General features: G+C 45.0%; 1 protein-coding gene across 1 annotated transcript in view; it reads left to right on the top strand.

The window, feature by feature from the left end:
- LOC126140954 (mitogen-activated protein kinase kinase kinase 7-like) overlaps window positions 1-14727 on the top strand; it is a gene marked incomplete at its 3' end in the record, with an annotated part of 91889 nt that extends 77162 nt beyond the window's left edge. The window contains exon 9 of the mRNA XM_049915241.1: window positions 14532-14727. Within this exon, the coding sequence (XP_049771198.1) occupies window positions 14532-14727 (196 nt within the window). The remainder of the gene's footprint in view (window positions 1-14531) is intronic.
- Window positions 14728-23286: the final 8559 nt, after the last annotated feature.

The raw sequence follows: 23286 nt of genomic DNA, 5'->3' as shown, positions 1-23286 counted from the left end.
GCCTCTCCCATCTATCCACTGGAGAGCGTATTCCCCATCTTCCTGTTGCTGCCCCGGTGTCAGGCCCTCGGACGCCTGCCCAGTTGGGCTTTAAACAAGGCGGACTGGGAAACTTTCACCTCTGCTGTCACCGTTGAATCTCCCCCACGCGGTGATGACATTGATGTGATGGTTGAGCACATGACTACAACAATTGTTTCTGCGGCAGAAACCGCAATCCCTTGCTCTTTAGGGTGCCCCTGGTCGCCAGAAGTCGCTGACGCAATTAAGGAGCGTCAGCGAGCTGTACAGCAGCATAAGTGGCACCCTTCCCTGGAGCACCTCATAGCCTTTAAACGGCTCCGTGCCCACGTTTGCCAACTTATCAAACAACAGAAACAGGAGTGTTGGGAGAGATACATCTCGACTGTTGGGTGCCATACGTCACCTTCGCAAGTCTGTGCAAAGATCAAACGTCTTTTCGGGTACCAGACTCCAGCAGGTGTTCCCAGTGTTACCATAAATGGCATGTTATCTACCAACACAAACGCGATTGCCAAGCACTTAGCTAAGCACTTTGCTCAGGCCTCTGTGTCGGAGAATTAACCCCCAGCCTTTCGCACTCTCAAATGGTGGCTGGAAGGAAAAGTCCTCTGATTCACTACACGCCACAGTGAATCCTATAACGCCCCATTTACAGAGTGGGAGCTTCTCGGTGCCTTTGCACATTTCCCCAACACAGTTCCTGGGCCTGATCAGATCCACAGCCAGATGATTGAACATCTCTCATCTGACTAGAAGCCACATATCCTAATGATCTTCAGCTGGATTTAGTGTGATGGCGACTTTTCGTCACAATGGCAGGAGTGCACCATCATTCCGGTGCTCAAACCCGGTAAAAACCCGCTTGATGTGGATAGCTATTGGCCCATCAGCCTCACCAACATTGTTCGTAAACTGCCGGAACCTATAGTGTGTTGGCGGTTGGGTTGGGTCCTGGAGTCAAGTGACCTACTGGCTCCATGTCAGGGCGGCTTCCGCCAGGGCCGCTCTACCACTGATAATCTTGTGTCCATTGAGTCTGCCATCCGAACAGCCTTTTCCAGATGCCAACACCTGGGGTTGCCGTCTTTCTTGACTTATGTAAAGCATACAGCACGACCTGGCGACATCATATCCTTGCCACATTGTATGAATGGGGTCTCCGGGTCCCGCTCCCGATTTTGTCCAGAACTTCCTGTCGCTCTGTACTTTCCATGTCCAAGTTGGTGCCTCCCATAGCTCCATCCATATCCAGGAGAATGGAGTCCTGCAGGGCTATGTATTGAATGTCTCTCTGTTTTTAGTGGCAATTAACATTGTAGCAGCAGCTGTCAGGCCCTCCGTCTCACCTTCTCGGTATGCAGACGACTTCCGCATTTCGTACTGGTGCTCCAGTACTGGTGTTACTGAATGTCGCCTACAGGGAGCCATCCACAAGGCACAGTCATGGGAGACGTGTTTCATTCATTTCTGTCGGCGTCACACCGTTCATCTGGAACCAGCTCTTTATCGTAATGATGATCCATTCACTGTAGTGGAGACACATTGATTCTTAGGTCTGGTTTTCGATGCTCATTTCACTTGGGTTCCTCATCTTTGTCAGCTTAAATGGAAGTGTTGGCAGCACCTCAATACCCTCCGCTGCCTGAGCAACACCAACTGGGGTGCAGATTGCTCCACACTGCTGCAGCTCTACAGAGCCCTTGTTAAATCCTGCCTTGACTACGGGAGTGTGATTTATGGTTGGGTAGCACCCTCAGCATTGCGTTTGCTTGACCCATTGCACCATTGCGGAGTTCGACTAGCGACAGGAACGTTTAGGACGAGTCCAGTGACAAGCGTATTGGTAGAGGCTGGAGTCCCTCCATTGAAGATCAGACATTCACAACTGCTCGCCAGTTACATTGCACACATTCATAGCTCTCCTGAACGTCCTGATTACTGCTTTCTTTTCCCAACCACGGCAGTTCACCTCCCGCCCAGGCGGCCCAGGTCAGGGCTAACGATAGCTGTTCGCGTGTGATTTCTTCTGTCTGAACTGAAGTCCTTCCCTTCACCACCTCTCCTCGAGGTCCATTCACATACACCTCTGTGGTGTAGCTGTAGGCTGAAGCTTCGCCTGGAGCTTTCGCGTGGCCCTAAGGACTCCATTAACTCTGCGGCTCTCCACTGTCACTTCCTCTTGATTCTTGAAGTGTTCTGGGGCTCTGAAGTGGTTTACACCGACGGCTCGATGGCTGATGGTAATGTTGGCTTCACCTTTGTCCACAGAGGCCATATTGAACAGCATTCCTTGCCCGACGGCTGGAGTGTATTCACTGCAGAGCTGGTGGCCCTATCTCGTGCACTTCGGTATATCCGTTCATGCCCCGAGGAATCATTTCTTCTGTGTACTGACTCCTTGAGCAGCCTACAAGCTATCGACCAGTGCTACCCTCGCCATGCTTTGGTGGCGTCCATACCGGAGTCCATCTATGCTCTGGACCAGTCCCGTCGTTCAGTGGTGTTTATGTGGACCACAGGACACGTCGGCATCCCAGGCAATGAACTTGCCGACGGGCAGGCCAAACAGACTACACAGAAACTGCTTCTGGAGATGGGCACATCTGAACCTGACCTGTGTTCTGACTTACGCTGCAGGGTTTTTCGGCTTTGGGAGATGGAACGGCATGACAATATGCACAGCGAACTTCGTGTCACTAAGGAGACTTCGAATGTGTGGAAGTCTTCCATGCAGGCCTTTCGCAGGGAATCAGTTGTCCTCTGCCAGATCCGCACTTGCCATGCATGGGCAACCCACAGTTACCTCTTGCACCATGAAGACCTGCCTCAGTGTCGGTGCAGCGCCCGGTTGACAGTGTCCCATATTCTGGTGCACGTCCCACTTTGACTGCCCAGCAACGAAATCTTGGGTTACCGGACTCGTTGCTGCTCATTTTATCTGACAACGCCTCATTGGGTGATTTAGTTTTACATTTTATTCATGAGGGTAGGTTTTATCATTTGATCTAAGTTTTAGCACATGTCCTTTATCCCTCTGTGTCACAGAGTGGCTGGCTTTTTCTTTTTATTCTCGTTGTAGTGGTTAATAAAAAAAGAAGAGAGAGAAGAAAAGAAAAAGAAAAAAAGGTTGAAAATGTGGGAAGAAATCGTAAGTGAAAATGTTTTTTTTTTTTAATCGTTAATGACCGTGAAACAAGGGAAAGAAAGAAAGAAATGCAGATCGGACTTCATATTACAGAAAAGCTATAATGAATTCTACTGTAATTGATGAAAGTATGTGAATGCAGCTTGGCACTAACTTGGTGTAATGTTTTGTCTGTACAGAGGTGTATCTGTCGCCTTTATTAGCCCTTCACTCTCACACATAAATCGGTACAATACAGTTAGGGCCTCCTGTTTTATCTTTTGGGCTTATCCGTGATAAGACAGGCAAACAATTATGCTAATTGAGGATTCTGAGTATTTTCTCGAGTTTCATTCGCTCTCTCTCTCTCTCTCTCTCTCTCTCTCTCTCTCTGTCGTTTATCTGTGTATAGTTTTAAATCTATTATTTTATTTACGTGGAATCAGCCGAATAGAATCTCTGGTGGAGCCCTTCGTCTTAATATTCAGCGGCTGGTTTGCTGGAAAAGATCTTTACATTTGTTATTATTGTTAAGCGCTGCATTCAGTTGGGAAAAATCGATCGTTTGAACAATTCGTTCATTTTACGACAGATTTAGAATTTCAGATGTGGACGAAGCCTTTTTGGACGATTTTATCAAAACTCGGAGACTGCAGGCTCTCTTCGTCACAGCTGAAACTTCCCCACTAATTACAGGGCCAAGACAATCATCAATGATTCAGACAGAGAACTCATTCGTCATTCACTCTAGAATAAAAGGGTCACAAACCTTATTTCTGAGGAAAATAGTATATTCAATCCATCTCAATTACATGTTCCGTTTTCTGTTGATTCCAAGTCTTACGTAATTTTCGTTTACTGTTTTTCTCTATCCACCAATAACACGCTAGTGGCACAAACTTTACTAGCTCGTTTTAGCGAGAAGAAGAGCAAATATCTCTTTTAGCAACCCGACAATCTTCCGACCGATACTTCCGAAGCTGTACTCCTTCTCCCTCTCTGTCTATAATAACCATGGAGAATACATCTATGTATCTCTGTTATTCCAAAGAATAATCTTACTAGCAAAATACCTTGGCGCCGACGGGCTGTCAGCGCATATATTACTAGAAATCCGATCAGATACTTTCTAAAAGTGAATAAATGTGGATGATTTGATTGACCATTATTAATTATTGCGTGGTAGAGGGTAAATTTCCGTGGGGAGATTACAAAGCTATAGTTGGGGTGGTCCTTGTGGCGTTTTTGAGCAAAAGTTAAACCAATTTCCACTACAAAAATTATTGAAAAGAAACAGAGAATAACAAAGTGTAACTGACAGGGGGAAGTGGCGTAGATAAGAGTTCATCCTTTACCAGGTTAACTTGTCTTCTTTCGTGCGGCATCCAGGTCTTCAAAAATCTCCTTCATTTCGTCGTGAAAAGTCTGCTCCGAAATCTTGCAATCGTCCAGGAATCACTAATTTATACCAGTTAAAATCATCTTGATACTGTATGCTATTTAATTTACTTTGCTACTTCCATCCTCCGAATTTCTTAACAACTTCCACAATATGTCTACACATTAAAATCAGATCAAGACTAGCTAATAAGTTTTTGTAACGTCTTCCTCAGATCATGTCTGCCTTAAGCTTCGGCTATCAAGGGACAAACAAAAAACGGATAGAAAAACAAAAAAGAGTTACAATTTTAGTATTTTCTCTGCCGTCGAGTGCTCATACCGCTGCAACGGCACAATTCATGTCTGAGGGAACGAGTGCAGCGCGGCGAAATTCAAAGTCCCGCTACATCGTGGTCGGCCAGCCACTGTAATCTGCTTTCTTGTTTTACTTTCTTCTGTTTCTAGCGTCTCTCTGTTGTTTTCTTGTCTTCTTGTGTTCCTTTTAGTGTTTCTTGCCTTTCCTTCGTTCTTGTGGTTTTTCCTTTTTGTGTTATATGTCTCGTCTGGTTTATTCTCACACTTGTGGCATTGTTTTATCACGAACAAGAGACCGATGACCTCGTAGTTTAGGAGTCACTAATCCAACCAGGTGGGCCATTACTTGCAGAATAATACTATAGTTACTGTCCTTTGTAGAATTGCAGACTAAAATAAACAAGTGTTGAGTTCATGAACTGTTTCTTCTGCGGTCCTAATACAATTGTGCAAGCTATCTTGAGAGGCTCTCCCCTTCATTTAAATTTCATTGGCCAAGACCAGTTCTACAGTTAACAATTAAATCACTGTAAGTTAAATTTATGTTGCACCCTAATAACTGTGGTATTGGCATTTAATTTGATTTTCCTTAAGGGAGCCAACTGATTCATTGTGTACTCCCAAATTTGTTAAGCTTAGTTGTGGGATTTGTGGCTTTTAACTGGAAGTAAACACACATTCCTTTCATTTCAATGTTAATTGTGACTTGGCCATTGCAACAATACTTGCTGCAACTTATAACTACAATGTACGTCGCACCCGGTCTTAAGTTGTCATGCCATTGCTGTGTCACTGGATGATCAGAATGTTGGTAAACAAATCTGCAAAGCAATTTTGTGGGGTAACCATTAAGAATTTGTCTGTATGTCATTCTGAATAACTTGTTCTCAGTCTAAACCAGGGTATTTCTAGTTCTTCCTCAACTGTCGTTTCAAAATACCTATGTTGGCAGAACTATGTCCATCTTGCTTTGCCAGTATTATTTATTTATTTATTTGCAACATCATACTGATAAGTGGGCTCATAATGCCAAGATATATGTAAATTTGAGTCACTTTGTAATCACTTAAATAAAATGTCACTTGCCCTCTCAACCCGTGAAATTTAATTTCGCTTTGATGCTTCCCCTTTTTTTTTTTTTATTAGACAGTGTAGGTACCAAAATGGTAAATGCAGAGTTCTCCATGGTAGCAGTGGCAGCAAATGTAGGCTTGTATTTTATTTTGAAGAGTATATCCTCCAGAACAGTACCATTTCTTGTGTGTGTAAACTGTCTGTGATTGAATAAACATTTTCACTGAAGCTCTTTCATGACTTAATTTTCCATCCGCTGGTGAATATGCAGTGAATATGCATGGATCACCTGAAATGTGGCAAGCCAGTTGGACCTGGGAGAACTGAAGATTTCAGATGTCCTGTGAAATAGTTGCAAATTTCAGTATATGACTTAATTTTTTAAGCAATAGATTGCAGATAGATAGAAGGTACAAACAAAAGCAATATGAGCCGTAAAACTGTTGTAAATATAGGTTGATGTAGGTTGATTGATTTGGTGAGGAATATTTAAAGTCTATAGACTTATTAAATACTTTTCCTAGATGCTTAAAATTTTGTGCACACATGACATTGTTGTCTAAAAAGTAGACTCCAATCAAATGATTTCAGTCAATAGTTTTTCCACTATAAATACATAAATTAGACAATCAAAATCAAGATATTTTTTTATAATTAATAAAGGTATGTTTTTCCTCGTGGCGATAGTAAGCTGGTGGCTGTAGTCTACTTTTCTCCAAATGGTAGCCGGAAATATCACAAATTTCAGACCTGCAGCTCAAATAGTTTTTCACAATTGCATAAAATAAACATGTCAGAAAATTTGATTCATGGGAAATTCAGTTTGAAGGTACATTTCAACTGTTACTCACCTCTGTTGTTCTTAAAACCTTCCAGTTGCATAATATTCTCGATCTGTGTGTTCTTCATCTTCTATCTTCCTTTTCTTGCTCCTCGGTGCTATTCTGGCCTCTTTAGTTTTCTCAAGAACCCATTTTTCATGCGGAATTTTTTGTTTCATGGCTTCCCGACTTAGCATGCGACTTTGCATGCGACTCCGCTGCGCTCCGCTTGCTAGCTGCCCGCTCGCTAGCCGTGACAGTGAGAGAATCACATAAATTAGACACATCGTGAGCGCATAAATTACCCTAACTCCTCGCTGCCTTCACTTACAAGCTTCAAACTTTGACACCGCCAAGCGACCACCGACTTTAGTACGTGATGTCAGTTTCAACTTAATACACGGTTTCTTCCCCAGGGAAAAACGCTCTCATAGACGGAAATATGAACCAAAAAACCGATTAAAGGAACCCAGAGAAAAGCTGTTTTTTGTCTTATGTAATTACAAACTAAACACTGTTACTTTCCTTCTGTTGTACTGTGAAACCTTGTTTCTTTCTGCATCTCACGCTTCTAGGTCAATGCAAATAATAATGACACCATTTGACATCCAACCGCAGCGGCACACTGGCATATGTTTAAATTTGTTTTTAAAGATGTTTGCAATGTCCAAATTGATTCATTTTACTACCATTTTGTTCACAAAACTCTAAATATTGATTTAAGATGAAAAAAAAAAATCAAATTTTTGAATCACCCTCCACCATTGGCATAGATCATGACAGGGCATGTATGCTGTTCGGCTGATTTGTTGATGTATAAACACAAACTGTTCATTGTGGCTACAAGGAAAGGTGTTCCACTCAGAGCCATGATACACAGTTTAAGAACAGTGATGGGAAAAACATCCTAATCAACAGGGACAGGAGATGAGTGTCATGCCTTGTCAATGACAATCAGTTTCAAATCTTGCAGGAACTGCTACTGTCAATGAATGCAGGTCCATATCAGCCAGTTTCTGAGTGAACATTGGGAAGGAAACTATATAATGGACATTTTGAGTCAGGTACCTCACAAAAGGCGACTGCCCACAGTATCGGAGAATGTTGTACATCATCAGAAGGTCAAAAAACACAGAAACTGGACAGTAGCTGGCGTTTAGTGTGGTCCAATGAGTCATGATTTTGCTTCTTTTCAAACAGTACAGTGCATCGAGAGCACTTCGACGTAGTGAGGCATTGAACTGGCATTGTGTCAAGGGTGTAGTTCAAGTTGGTGGAGGTTCCATGTTTTGTGTGTGTTTATTGTGCCGTAACTTGGACCCATTCATTCAGGTTAGTGTGAACGTGCAGTAGGACATTCATTTTAACGTTCTTGGTAACCACTTGTTGCCCTTCCTTCTACATCTCCATGATAAATATTATGTGGATACACTCATTTTCCAAGATGACAAAAACCGTGTTCACACAGTTGCTTACGTACATACATCCCCATTTTGACAAAGAGTCGGACACCCAATCATACCTCAATTTGCCTGCTAAATCACCTGATCTTAATCCTGTATAACATGCCTAGAACTTTGCTGTCCCTCTCTGCATAGGTTGAACACGCTTCATGGTAACACTCACTGTTGGTAACATTGAGACGGGTAGAACAAAATGGGCATTTCCGGAGGTAAATGACAGTGGAATTCACAAAGTGAATGGATAACCAGAAGTCCAAAGTGTAGCAAAGCCATCTTAAGCATATACAACACTCCAGGGAGTAGTCCAAATCACAAATGTAAATCGAGCAATGTCAAAACTCTACTATTCAATGGTGCATAACTAAAAGCTTCAGAAACTAGTGAGAGACTAGCTAACAATAGTCGGGCTGCAGTATTAAGTGGCAAACATTCATCAGAGGGTTGTGCTACCTCATGTGTTTCCTGTGGCTGCTGCATTTTGCGCACACACAAGGCACAGCTATCGTCTGTAGCTCAAGTATCTCACACGTAGTCTCCCTGCCAATACTTGGGCTAGGTGAGGAATCCAAATCACTGTCGGATACTAAAGCCCTCCCTCTTTAATTGCCACTTAGAGCTGAAAAATGACCTAGCATGTGCTGACTTCACTGAGGAATGGGAGAGAGAGAAATACAGGAATTTTGGCTAAAGCTCCTGCAGTACATCATCAATGTGATTGGCTGGGGTTAGGAAGTGGCACCTTTGTGGGAGTCCTGGCTACTCTACAGGGTCCTGGGCGCAGCTTGAGCTAGCCTGTAGGGGAATATATGGCAGAAGTGGTGAAGATGGGACCAAAGGTTCAGCCACCATGGGCGTCACTGGCCAAAAATGCTCAACCTCCATTGATGGTGAGAGCAGGGGACCACAGGTTGTGGGGGTGAGTTCCAAAAATGACATAGTGGAAGTAGTAGTTCCACTTCCATCAGCTCAATCACCAGTCATTGTCAACTTCTGGTTGATGCCTAACACAATGGTGGAGCTTGTAGTGGGAAGAGCAGGCTGCTGGTCTGGCTTTTCCCTGGATGGGTTGCAGAGGTCATGCACAGCCAGCTTTCGAGGGGGGATGTGGAGGTGTGTCTGTCAAGTTCTGGATGGAGCTGATTCTGGTTCTGGACCAGCTGCTCCTGTCTGGCTGCAAGCAAACATCTGCCATCCCCTATTGCCAGTGATGGTCGCCAGGATCCATCCACTATTCCAGCTGAAAGTATGGTCCCAGACATGGGAGCCTACATGCTAATATGGCTGTGCATGGGGGCAGTGGGCAGACTGAGTAGGGCGCAGAAGGTCAAACAGTACGCGAAGCTGTACCCGTGTAAAATTTCAGCCGACCTATGTCCATTTATGAGTGTGGACCAGTAAGTGGCAAGGAAGCTGGTAAGTGCTACCACAGAGTTGGCTGTTATTATGTTACACAGCTGCTTCTAGTGTGTTCTGACAATCAACTCAGCTTCCAAATTCGACGTTGGATGGGAAGGGCAATGGTCATTGTGAATGGGTTGACAAAAATCCTGAAACACAAATTAAAAGAGGGTCATCGTCAAAAAACAATGTGGAAGGTGCCCTCCTAGGGCAAATATTACATACAGAGCACAGATGGTAGCTGCCGTAGTAGTTGTAGCTATCCAAGCAACATGGTATATGGAAAGTTACAAAGTTTGTTAGCAACTAGCATTGACATTGTTACCCAAAATGGTACAGCAAAGTCAACATGCACTCTTTTACAGGGTTGCTCAGACTGTTGGGTCGATTTCTTGTGGGCGTAGGCATGTCAGTTCCAGATGGTGCGTTCAGTGGCATTGTCAACATCAGGCCAGTACATGACACCACGCGATTGCCTTCATTCTGCACATTCCCCAGTATGCAGTAGCTTCAGTATGTGGGGGCAGAGTGTGGGAGGAAGTAACACCCAGCACTCAGCATCATTCATAGCTAGCAAAATGACCCTCCTTAGTACCTTAAGCATGTGCCATAAGAAAAAATTGGTGCACTATACCGGGGCTATGTCCTTCGGCAATTGTTCCGGACAATCCCGCCATACAACAAACGCCCTGCAGAGGAGAGGATCATGGCTCATTTCAGCTGCTACTTCACATCTTGTAATCAAAAATTTATCAGTTGTGTGTCACTGATATGCGTCAAAGGTAGAATGCAGTGCCTTCTTGCTTATCAAATTCAGCATCTGATCCATGCAGCAAGTAGGAAATTGCTTCAGCATTGCAGTTCGTGCGTGGAGAGCCAATAATGGATCTCATAGATATAGTTACTAAGTAACATTACCCACCATTGCAGGCACTGTGGGAAACGTCAAATGGGGGCCAAACACTGAAATACAGGATTTGTGATTGGTCATTAAGTGAAACTTCATTCCATGCAAATACACATGGAACTTCTGGGAACCATATGTGATAGATAAACTGTGCTTCTTTTTTAATTTGGAAATAATTTTCCTGCATGACATTTAATGTTTTGGATACAAATGTTAGTGGCTGTTCTGTGCTGTCAGTGTATTTGTGGAACAGCAAGGAACCAATGCCACAAACCAATTAGTGGCTGTTCTGTGCTGTCAGTGTACTTGTGGAACAGCAAGGAACCAATGCCACAAACCTATGCATAAGTGATAAGTTTGAAATGCATGCCAGGATGGAACGGTGTTAAACAAGACCCAATCTAAGGCACTTTTTAAGTTGCATAAAATCTTTCTTGCATGCCTTTGACCAAACAAATTTAACACATTTTTATGCAATTGATTGAGTGGATGGGAACTGTGCCTCGCATCAGGAATCAACTTGGCATAATAATTTGCTTTGCTGAGGAACAACTGTAGTTCTCCAAGGTTCTTAGCAACCAGTAAGTTAGTGGTTGTGTCCACATGATCCCATGTGGGTTTGAGCCCATCTTTAGTTAATATATATCCCAGGTATCTGAAAATCGGCTCAAAGAAAATTCTTTTGTTGAAACGACAATGCAGACCATGAGCTTGGAGGCACTTGAAAATCATCTGTTGATTGTGCAGGTGCTGCACTTGCATATCGTCAGTAACTAATAAGTCATCTAAGTAATTAACACTGTTGGGGATACCTTGGATGACTTCCTCAAGATATCTCTGAAATATTGCTGATGCTTGTACCTCTAAATGGCAGATTGCTGTAATGATACATGTTGCATACTGTATTAATCACTAAATACTATTTCATCTAATTATCTACAGGCAATCCAAAATAGGCTTCAGTCTCTCTCTGTCAAGTGGCGGCACTCCACCATGTGTGTGTCGTTTTAGTTGATTCCATTTAGGTGACTTGCGTGTTGATGATGGTGAAATGAGGATGAGGACAACTTCAATGCCCCATCCCGGAGTGGAGAAAATCCCCAGCCTGGCCATGAATTGAACATGGGACTCTTCAGTTGGCATCCAGCCATGATGACCCACAACTGCCGATGTGGACAGTAGATGTCAGTCGGATTTATTTCTGAAAAATAATGGCCCTCATCCAGTTTAACCAACATTTCCTCCAGCCGAGGAAGTGGATACAAATTGACATTTGCTTGAGTATTAATGGTAGACTTAAAATCACCACAAATGTTAAATGATCCAGATGAGTGTAGCTCACTGGCTAGATGATGCTGGATTTTAACACCACACTTTGCAACCTATCTAATTCAGCTTTAACTTTCTCATGCATGGTGAAAGGCACTGGTTGAGCTCGACAAATCTTAAGCACTGCTGATTGCGTTAAGGATGTGTGGGGCCTGGACCCCTGTTGTACAACCTAATGTTGGTTCAGACAGCTGCTTAGATTGCTTGCACAACATATTGAGTTCTTTGAGTGGAATCACAGTTGAAACGAGATTTACTTGGTACAGAATTTGAAAACCAAACAGTGCAGTTTTATCTAAACTAAAAATATTAGTTGTCATCCAAGTGGTGACTACCAGCAAGGATAGTGCTGAGTTACATTCTTATACTTAGCCTGGATTATGGTGTGCCCTCACAATGGATCAACTGGCCATTGTGCATCATCACTTTTTACTGAGAAGACTGCAGCTGCAAGGAACCAAAGCTCCGGCATGTGTTCACACTAACCAGACACACTGCCACGTTTGTGTCTAACTGGAAATCCACCATTGTGCCATTAATGTCCAGGTGCAATGTGAGAGGCTGCATCTTGTGTACTGCTGTTAGGGGCACGGGTGCAAGATAGCATGTAGTGTGCTGACGGCTGATGTACTTACTGCACACAGGCCAAAGCAGACACTTGCAAGATGCTTTGGTTTGTGACATGCAAAACATCGTGTCACAGAAATGGCAGTTACATCATTGATGGTGTGGGCTGCAATTTGGACATGCTTTGATGACACCAACTTTTTGGGTGTCCTTTGACAGTGATGGGAAGGAAAATGTTGCATTAGCCCCCACTCACTTTGGGACACACTGATGGTGAATAAAGTGCTTCCATTGGTGCTCATCTACCGAAGATGGGTGCAGGGGATCCACTAACTACTGAATCTCGTGTCAGCACACTCCAGTATGAATGGGTGTTTGGTAAATCAGATGATGGCATTGCTTGGAAGTCACCAGTTGATTGTAGAGCACAACGGTGACTAACACTACTGACAATGTAAGCTTTGGCAATTTTTAACATGTCACTCAAGGTGGAATCAGATGCCTCTAAAGTCTTAGATTAAGGTATTTGCATACAAAGTATCACACTGTTACAGGAAAAATCAGACTTGCGTGCCAAGCCTGGTAAGTCATCAGCCAATGTTGAGTTAACACATTAATTATACTTGAACCTAGTTACAATGAAGTGAATTTAGTGACTGTAGTAATCACTCAGCAAACCACAAACATAAGAAAAAGTCAAACTACTAGAATCTGAGAGAGGGCATAATTTTTGCACCACTTCATACAGTTTACTACTAGAAGATGGTAATAGCACACACAGATGTCCAGGGTCAGTTATTTGACTTGCCTTGCAAAGAAGCAGCTCATCAAAACAAGCAAGTGTCATAGGTGGAGGCAAGCAAACTGCTGCCACCCACTGTTGTTGGTTTTGCAGCAGCTGTAACAGTAGTATTGCTGGTGGAATTCCTAATGTTTTCCTCGCTGTTTCTGTAGTTGATGTTGCCGCTGGAAATCCCAGTGTTTTTCCTGCTGTTGCAACTCCTGCTGCCACCGGTTTAGAAATTCAGGATTCATACTTCACTGGAATAGTTGCATTGTGAGAAAACTATCATTGCCACTTTTCTTTCCTACTCTGCATAAGTAGAACACAGTTCATGATAACTTGCTTTTCTGCTAACGTAGAGACTGGCAGAACAAAACAGGTGGCTCCGGGAGTAAAGGACAGTGGAGGTAACAAAGTGAACAGACATTCAAAACAATTCCAGAGCATAGCAACGTTGTCTTAAGTGTATACGATAGTCCAGGGAGCACTCCAAATCACAAATGTAAATCGGGCAAGATCAAAACTCTGTTATTCAATGGGACATAACTAAAGGCTTCAGAGACTAGTGAGAGACTGCCTAGCAGTAGGTGGCCTGTGGTATTTAGTGTTAAAACACTTGTCAGAGGGTAGCACCACATTGTTTGCTTGCCGTTGCTGCTGCAGATCAGGGAGGTGCTAGCAAGGTTATCATCTGTAGTCCATGTATGTCTGACACATTTTCCATAGCAATACTTAGACTAGACAGGGAGTTGGGATCAATATTGGATTTTAAAGGAACTGCAGGTGAAATGTAACCGTCAACATCCCCACAATTTGAAGAAATTTGTGGATTTGAGATGATTATCAGAGTACAGGCAGTGTTTTATATGGTGTTAGTGTCATGTCTTCTTAAGGTGACAGTTTTTTTCCTCTGGTGTGCTTAATTCACTTAAGTGTTTCTGGACTGCATTGAATAGGCTCTGTGAATGCAGAGATAGGTGCAGCAAGTCTGAATTAACTTTTTCCCCTACCGTAACAAACCAGATTGAAGCTACTATGTGTGCATATCTCCAAGCTCTAGTCACAATGCCCAGACTGTACAGTTTACTAAAGTACACACAGTCTGAAATATGTTCCATTTTGCTCTGTAGCTTTGAGAGATACAGAACATTACTAAAGTTAGAGGTTAAACATACTAAAAATGAATTTTTTACACAATGTGGGTGTCCACATTTTACCACATCTTTGATAAACATGCTGTTCAGTCGTCTTATCTATTCTGCCAAAAAGGTAATGCCACCATTAGTTTCCTCTACTTTCCACAGATCATGTAGAAGCATAAAATTTTTAATGTTTACCTTTTCAGTATCCTTGGACACTGGAACCGAAGGATCAAGATAGAGGCAGAAGGTCCACTGAAGGAATAAGGTTCAGGGAACCCAACCCGTATATAGGTTGGCAATCAGATGATGATATGAGGAAGACAACACCTGGCACTATAGAAATAATGAAGACAACTGGGCTTGACAAGTCAGTGCCTGTACAAAATGCACCAACAAGTGGTAAGTTATTTAGTGGCAGATCATACATTAACACTTAAAATATCTGCACATGTCGTGCAGATATTACCATAATTTGCATGTAATTTACCAGTGATGGTGGTGATTCACTTCATTGCAAGGGTTTCCTCTTTACCCTAACTCATGATCCCAAACATATTTGTCATGAGTCACAGTAACATCTTCCCACTAGTCATTGTGCTTCTGCCAGATTATTGTGCTTTAAATCTAGTAACATATGCATTTTGTTTACATAGACACTGTCCTTAAGTAAAATTAGACACTGTCCTTAAGTAAAATCCGCAGAAGAGAATGTGCCTAATAAGGTTAGGGGACATTGGGAGCTCGTGTATGTGGTCAGGTAAGAAGTGTTCTATAAATCCAGTGACTGTTTGGGTCTGTGACACATTTTATTTATGTGACAATATTAAGTTATTTTTATGGTCCAGTGATGCATAAATCAAGAAGTAGCACATGGCACACATGTTGTTTTTGTGTATTAAGTGATGGTCTTTGTTCACATATCCAGAAAGAAGTAACGAGACTTCACTGAACCATTTACGTTAATAAATCCAGACAGCGATAATAAAAGATATTTTAGCTATGTAGATGACATCATTTTTGCCCAAGGTGAAGTACAGTGCTCAACATTAAAATTGCAGCACCATGAAGGCTGTGTGTGACAGATGTCAAATTGGTATGAAGTGCACTTCATACTTGCATATGCAAATTATCACCAGTTTAGCCAACTGCACAATATAGGTAGAAGAGTAACACTATCTGTATTCTGTATATAAGAAAAGATTACTCGTGTGGTCTCTGTTTCATAAATCACAGTTGTGAATGTTGGCTGTTTGTGAGTAGATAGTGTTATACCTCACATTGGATGGAGCAGTTTCTAACAGCACATTTCATCATTTGAAAGCGTAGTTCAGAGTGAGTCAAAAAGACTTCACAACTTCGGAATGATACAGAAATTTATTGAAGAAACTTACAGAATTGGTAGATGAGTCATTTTGTTACAAACAACTTCAATTTTTATTCACATAGTGCTCACTATCCCATCTCATTCCACCAGCAGAAGTGTCAGCGTAGTGCACAGTTAAAATGGCTACTTACACTGGTGCGGAGTGTGCACGCTGCATGTTTTGGTTTCATGAAACAAACTCTGGAACAACTGTTCGACATAAATTTCACACCAAATGTGCTAAAGAACTTTCAAGCAGGCTTACAATTTACTTTTGACACAAGAACTTTGTTGAGAGGAGTTATTCGCTGTGAAATGATAAACCACCAGGTCACCTGCATGTTGGAGATTGTTGAACAGTCTAGGAAGAGCTTTGCCCACAGTCCACAAAAATCAGCTGTACGTGTCCAGTGTTGATCCAGTGACATTGTCAATTATAATTGCAATGGGCACAGGACCATTGGGATTCAACCGTCAATCAATGGAAACGTATCGGCTCTTCATGTGAATCACATTTTTGCTACACTAGGTTGATGGTTGTCTCCACAAAATCCATCATTGAGGTGAATGGTAGCTCGAAACATGGTGAATGGTAGCTCGAACCATGCAGTGCACTGCAGACGCAGGCTGTTGGGAGCGGTATTAAGCTGTGGGAGATATTCTCCTCTGCTTGCATAGGACCTGTGGTAGCAATCGAAGACATGCTGACAGCTGCGAACCACCTGCATCCCTCGTATTTGATGTCTTTCCCGATGACAATGTCATCTTTCATCAGTATCATTGTCCAGGTCTCAGAGCCAAAACCATGGTACAATGGTTTGAGAAGCATGTTAGTGAACTCACATTGATGTCCCAGTGGCCAAATTCACAATTCAAATCCTATGGAATCCATCTGAGTCACTATCGGGTGCCATCACCACATACGCAATTCAGCAGCCTCGTTATTTATCCAAATTACATAACCTGTGCATAGACGTCTAATGCCACATAGCTCCATGAACCTACCAAGAAGCTGTCGGATCTCTGATATGCAGAATCAGTGATGTATTTCATTCCAAAAATGGACAAACAAGCTATGAAGCAGGTGGTCACAATGTTTTGGCTCATTCAGTGGATTACACTGCATTGTGACCAACCCACTTAGCAACAGCATAGGCATCCTCTTCTTACTGGGCTACCTTTCAAATTCATAAAAGGCTCCATGTGACTGGGTGGTGCTTCCATCTTCTGTCCCCATATACAATACTGCCCCCCCCCCCCCCCCCCACACACACACACACACACACATATTGATTCGGATCATTATCAGATGTTTCAACATCTCAATGTTACTTAAAGACTCCATCTACTCATGGTCTACAATCATATTTGGCTACAAGGTGGTTTCCCTTCTCAGTGGTGAGGCAGTATCATCATCCCAGTCCCTAAGCCAGGCAAAAGCTGAATGTCCATTGACAGGTACTGATGGATTAGCGCCACCGGTGTGCTAAGGAAACTGCTTGAAGTCATGGAGGTGCACAAATTACAGTGGGCTATCAAATCACAGGTCTTTTTATCACTCTGTCATTGTGGTTTATGGGAGGGACAAACCACAGCTGACCATCTGGTTAAGTTGGAAACAGCAGTCCAACAGGCTTTTCGTAAATGCCAGCTCCTCATTGCAGCCTTTCTTGACTAACATAAAGCATACAAAACTGCTTCATGATGTCACATTTTATTTACGCTCCTTCACTGGGGCTTCCTTGGCACCCTGCCAACTTTTATTCATCGGTTTTTATCTCGTTGGTTGTTTCACGTTAGATTTGGTACATTGCTCAGTGGCCCACGGGTCCAAGAGAACTGTCTCCCACAGGGCTCTGTGTCAAGTGTTACGCTTTCCTTCACCACTATCGATGAAGTAGTTACCTCCAGCAGACCACTGATCAACCCCATGCTATAAGTCAATGACTTCTGCATTTGGTATAGCTCTCAATCAGTAGCCTTGGCTGCCAGCTCCAAGGTGCCATCCAAAGAGTCTCCACTTGGATCCTTGGCCTTGGCTTGCAGTTCTATCCTATGAAAATGCGAGTCATGCATTTCTGTCGTCATACCACAGCCTGTCCTGTCCCAGAACTTGGATGTCCAGTGGTTGGACATTGTTGTCCCAATTTTTGGGACTTTGGTTTCATAAAAAGCTGCCATGGTTGCCCCATAATTGTCACCTAAAGACTAGTGGCAAGTCTCTGTGTCCTTGACCACATCGCTTGGGGTAGTGACTGCACTGTTCCTCTCCATATTTACAGAGTCCTGCTCTCATCGTGATTGGAGGTTTATGGCTCAAGAGAACCTTCAGCTTTTTTTCTAAAGAAGGGATCTGACCTGCTCAGTTCCCATAGTACCAACCCTTGCTCACTAATGTAATCACTATCCAACAATTTCCTAATCACCCAACTTATCAGATTCTTTTTGCATACAATGGGCATTGACCTCCTGATACCCTCCTTGCCACCTCAGTTGGGGTTACCAATTGGAATGCACCTTCAGGTACTCTGACAGGCCTCCATCTATGACAGGCCTCCATTTAAGCACCTCAGCATGTTCTCCCCAAATTTTCCTGCATCCCCCAATATTCTTGTTTAGTACCCAAACCACAAATTAGGTCCTTGAAGTAGACTGGTCTTTGACGTGTCAGTGTCTTTTCATCTCTTAGCTACCATCATTTACACTGACTGCTCTAAAATTGTGGGTGTGATGGGATATGCTTTTGTTGTCATACTGCCTGCTCAGTTCTGTTTCTCTGGTGTCCCAGGTCTTGTGGATATCTCAGGTAATGAACAGGCCAACTGTTTGTCTAGAAAATGATTACTCACCCAAAGTTCACTTTGTCAGTCCCAGGTACAGATTTGTGGGTGCAAATAAGTCCTCTTCTCATGCAAAACAATATCTGATGGGCTGTTGCTCTATCTAGGAGGAGGTGCTGAAAAATAATGCCTCTGAATTTTTTATTCTGTTCTCGATATTAGTTGAGTTTCTACACGTCATGCATATTACTTTGTTGACTTTCCCACTTCGCTGAACCAAGTTGCAACCCTCTGCGATTGTTGGGATTCATTTTGTGACATGTAATATGGCAATGTGTAATGTAACAGTCGGTGCATGAGAAAAAGCACGCTGCAGTCAGGTTTCTGAAAGCACAAATTTGAAGAGTTCATCCACACATGGAGCGTCCTCTTCATCAGTATGAGAATGCCAGCCCACACACAAATGCTGCAACATCTGCAACAATCCACTGTCATGGGTTCACCATCACCAAACATCCTCCATACAGCCCCGACTTGGTCCTATCCGATTTGCATATGTTTCCAACCCTCTTGCTGGTTTGGGGGTAAGAATAGGCCCGCAGTATTCCTGCCTGTCATAAGAGGCGACTAAAGGGAGTCTCAAATGTTTTGGCCTTATGTGATGGTCCCCTGTTGGGTTTGACCTCCATATCTCAAAATTTTTCCGAAGAGCGAGCCGATTGGGGAGGGGCGCCTTACTTGGCGCATTGTGTCCATCTTGCATTGAGATCTTTCGCCAACTTATTCATTGTTGCATTGCAGTCCTGCCTGCTCTCCATCTCTTGGGCATGGATACGTTCCTGCGTGCAGTTTCTGCCATGCAATGTGTAGTGCCACTTTCTGCACTGACGGCGACCATGGACTATATGTCACCTAAAATCCAGCATGGTAGCCAGTCTGTTGTGCTGGGGCCGCCATGTACCCTGTTGGTTGTAGCCCGCTGACAACACAGGGATCGCTCTGCTGATGCCTGCGCCGTTTACTCCCCATGTATGCCAAGGAGTAGATGCCCATCTCCCTGGGGCATCAGGACTCCCAGCAATGGCCATCCTGCCAGATTGCCCTTGCTGTGGCTGGGTGGTGCCCATGGGAAGGGCCCTTGGTATCTCGTCTGTACCAGAGCTGATGGGGAATCCTTTGTATCCGTGAGCCTCAGTTCTTCGTAAAGCATTTAGAGGACAAGTTTGGGGAGGTGGAGGGCTTGTCCAAAATGTGGTCCGGTTCAGTCTTGATAAAAACAGCATCCCCTGCACAGTCACGGGCCTTGCTCACTTGTAAGAAGCTGGGGGATGTTTCAGTTACTATCACACCCAATAAAAGCTTAAATATTGTCCAGGGCATTATTTTCCACAGCGATCTCCTTTTACAGTCCGATGACGAGCTGCGCGCCAACTTAGAACGATGAGGTATCCATTTCGTCCGGCGTGTCCACCAGGCTCCGAGGGATCATCAAGTTGCCACCGGTGCCTTCATCTTGGCCTTTGAGGGTGGTGCATTACCTGAGAAGGTCAAGGTGATGGTCTACCGTTGTGATGTAAAGCCATATATCCCTCCCACCCCCCCACCCCGATGTGGTGCTTCAAGTGTTGGAAGTTCAGCCATATGTCTTCATGCTGTGCTTCCAGCCTCGTATGTCGCGATTGTGGTCGACCATCCCATCCTGATATGCCATGTGCCCCACCTCCCATCTGTGTCAACTGTGGAGAGCACCATCCCCCTTGCTCGCCGGACTGTCTGATTCTGCTGATTCTGCAGAAGGAAAGGAAAATAATGGAAATTGAAGACCCTGGACCGACTGACCTACACGGAGGCTAAACGGAAATTTGACCGGCTTCATCCCGGGCGCATGATGTCTTCTTATGCTGCCACTGTCACTCCTGCTACAGTTACATCAGCTGCAACACATGCAGTCAGCTCTCAGAGTCGAAGGACCACACCTGCCCCCTTGATGGTGGGGGGCACTTCACTCCCTGTTGCTCCTGCTCCATCTACTTCAGGAGCAACCCCCCCCCCCCCCCCCCAACCATCGGGGACATCAGTTCCCCCTTCCCAGCCGGAGAAGCGTAAGACTTCTTCGACTCCTCTCTCCAGGAAGGGGTCCCTTGGGGACCTCCCTTCGCACGTTCCAACCAGCGGAAACGCGGACACCCGCAAGTGGCTGAAACAACCACTGGTCGCTGGTTGTAGGGCATCACAGTCGTCGTCTGTCCCTGACAGTGACCCAGTGAAGCCCTCCCAGCCTGAACCCCCCCAAGGCACAACGTGCGAAGCAACAAAAAAAGAAAATGGTTCCCAAGAATCCCGACATTGCGGTGGCAGCCATCCCACTGCTTCCTACAAGCTCTGCGTCTGAAGATGAGGTGGAGATTCTGGCGTCCGCTGAGGACCTGGATCTCGCCAGTCCCTCAGACGCAATAGATAGCACTTCCACAGGTGCTCAATCAGAGGTAGCAGGTGACCCAGTGGCGTAATTTGCCTCCCCAGTCCCTTCATGCCTTTTTCAGCTGTGGACAATATCATCCTCCATTGGCACTGCAGCGGCTTCTTCCACCATCTAGCTGAGCTCCGACAACTTATCAGCCTTCACCCTTTCTTCTGCATTGCTCTTCAGGAAACTTGGTTTCCAGCGATGTGAACCCCTGCCCTCCGTGGCTATCGGGGTTATTAGAGGAACCGGGCAGCTTATGAAAGGGTGTCTGGTGGCGTCTGCATCTATGCCCTTCACTCTCTTCACAGCGAGTCTGTCCCTCTACAAACACCTTTAGAGGCTGTCGCTGTTTGGTTGTGGACACCACAGGCTGTTACTGTCTGCAGTCTGTATCTTCCACCGGATGGTGATGTCCCACAGCATGTCCTGGCTGTGCTGATAGCCCAATTGCCGCCACCTTTCTTGTTACTGGGTGACTTCAATGCCCATAACCCTCTGTGGGGTGGGTCGGTGGCAACAGGCCGAGGCGCCACCATTGAGAATGTATTTGCACAGCTCGACCTCTCCCTTTTAAACAATGGTGCCTTCACACATTTCAGTGTGGCACATGGCACATACTCCGCAATCGACCTTTCGATCTGCAGCCCTAGCCTCTTACCGTCTGTCCAATGGAGTGTGCATGACGACCTGTGTGGCAGTGACCACTTTCCAATCTTTCTGTCACTGCCACAACATCACTCTTCTGGGCGGCCTAGCAGATGGGCTATGAATAAGGCTGACTGGGACTTGTTCTCCTCCATTGCCACTATTGAGCCTCTCTCTAATGACGCCATCGATGCGGTGGTTCATTCGGTCACCACCGGCATCGTTACTGCCGCAGAATCTGCCATTCCCCGTTCTTCTGGGTCCCCTCAGCGGAGGACTGTGCCTTGGTGGTCGCCTGCGGGTGCTCCAGCGTCACAAGCGGCATCCATCTTTAGAAACCCTCATCGCCTTTAAACGGCTCCGTGCGCGGGCCCGCCGCATCATTCGCCAACACAAGCAGGAGAGCTGGGAGCGGTATGTGTCCACCATTGGCCTCCATGTCTCTCCATCGCAGGTCTGGGCCAAGATTCGACGCCTCTATGGCTATCGGACCCCTGTCAGCGTCCCTGCGCTCCCGCTGAATGGAGCAGTTTGTACTGACTCCAACGTAATTGCCAACTGCTTGGCAGAGCATTTTGCTCTGAGTTCCGCTTCTGCAAATTACCCACTGGCCTTCCGCTCCATTAAAGAGCAGATGGAATGTCGGAACCTTTCATTTCGCACCCACCATCCTGAATCTTACAATGTTCCATTCAGTGAGTGGGAATTTCACAGTGCCCTAGCCGCTTGCCCCGATACCGCTCCTGGGCCAGATAGCATCCACTGTCAGATGCTGAAACACCTTTCAGTGGACTGCCAGCGACGCCTCCTCTGTCTTTACAAACATCTCTGCGTTGAGGGTGAGTTTCGGTCGCAATGGCAGGAAATCATTGTCATCCCCGTTTTAAAACCTGGCAAGAGCCCTTTGGAGGTGGACAGCTACCACCCCATTAGCCTCACCAACATTCTTTGCAAGTTGCTCGAACGGATGGTGAGCCGGCGATTGAGTTGGGTACTTGAGTCTCGGGGCCTCCTGGCTCCGTCTCAGGGTGGGTTCCGTAAAGGCCGCTCTGCCGCCGAAAATCTGGTGAGCCTGGAGTCCGCCATCTGTACGGCCTTTGCTGCTGTCAGCATCTCATCACTGCCTTTTTTGACATGCGGAAGGCGTACGATACGGCATGGCGCCATCACATCCTCTCTACACTTCATGATTGGGGTCCGCTGCCGATTTTCATACACAATTTTCTGTCGCATCGTACCTTCCGCGTGCAAGTTGCGGCCTCCCACAGTTCCTCCCAAGTTCAGGAGAACGGGGTACCACAGGGATCACTCTTAAGTGTCTGCCTGTTTTTACTTGCAATTAACAGGCTCGCTGCGGCTGTGGGAACGTCTGTCTCCGCTTCGCTGTATGCTGACGACTTCTGCCTCTACTATAGCTCCATTGCCATTGCCGCTGCTGAACGTCAGCTGCAGGGCGCTATCCGCAAAGTGCAGTCTTGGGCTGTAGCGCATGGCTTCCAGTTTTCGGCTGCCAAGACCTGCATTATGCATTTCTGCCGGTGACGCACTGTTCACCCGGAGCCGCGGCTTTATCTTGACAGCGAACTTCTTGCTGTGGTGGAGTCACATAGGTTTTTGGATGTGGTTTTTGATGCCCGGTTGCCTCATATTCGGCAGCTTAAACAGATGTGTTGGCGGCATCTCAGTGTTCTGCGATGCTTGAG

Source organism: Schistocerca cancellata, unplaced genomic scaffold (genome assembly GCF_023864275.1).
Source record: "Schistocerca cancellata isolate TAMUIC-IGC-003103 unplaced genomic scaffold, iqSchCanc2.1 HiC_scaffold_708, whole genome shotgun sequence".
Classification (NCBI taxonomy): domain Eukaryota; kingdom Metazoa; phylum Arthropoda; class Insecta; order Orthoptera; family Acrididae; genus Schistocerca; species Schistocerca cancellata.
The sequence above is the reverse complement of the archived record's forward strand: the minus strand, read 5'-3'. Positions and strand labels throughout refer to the sequence as shown.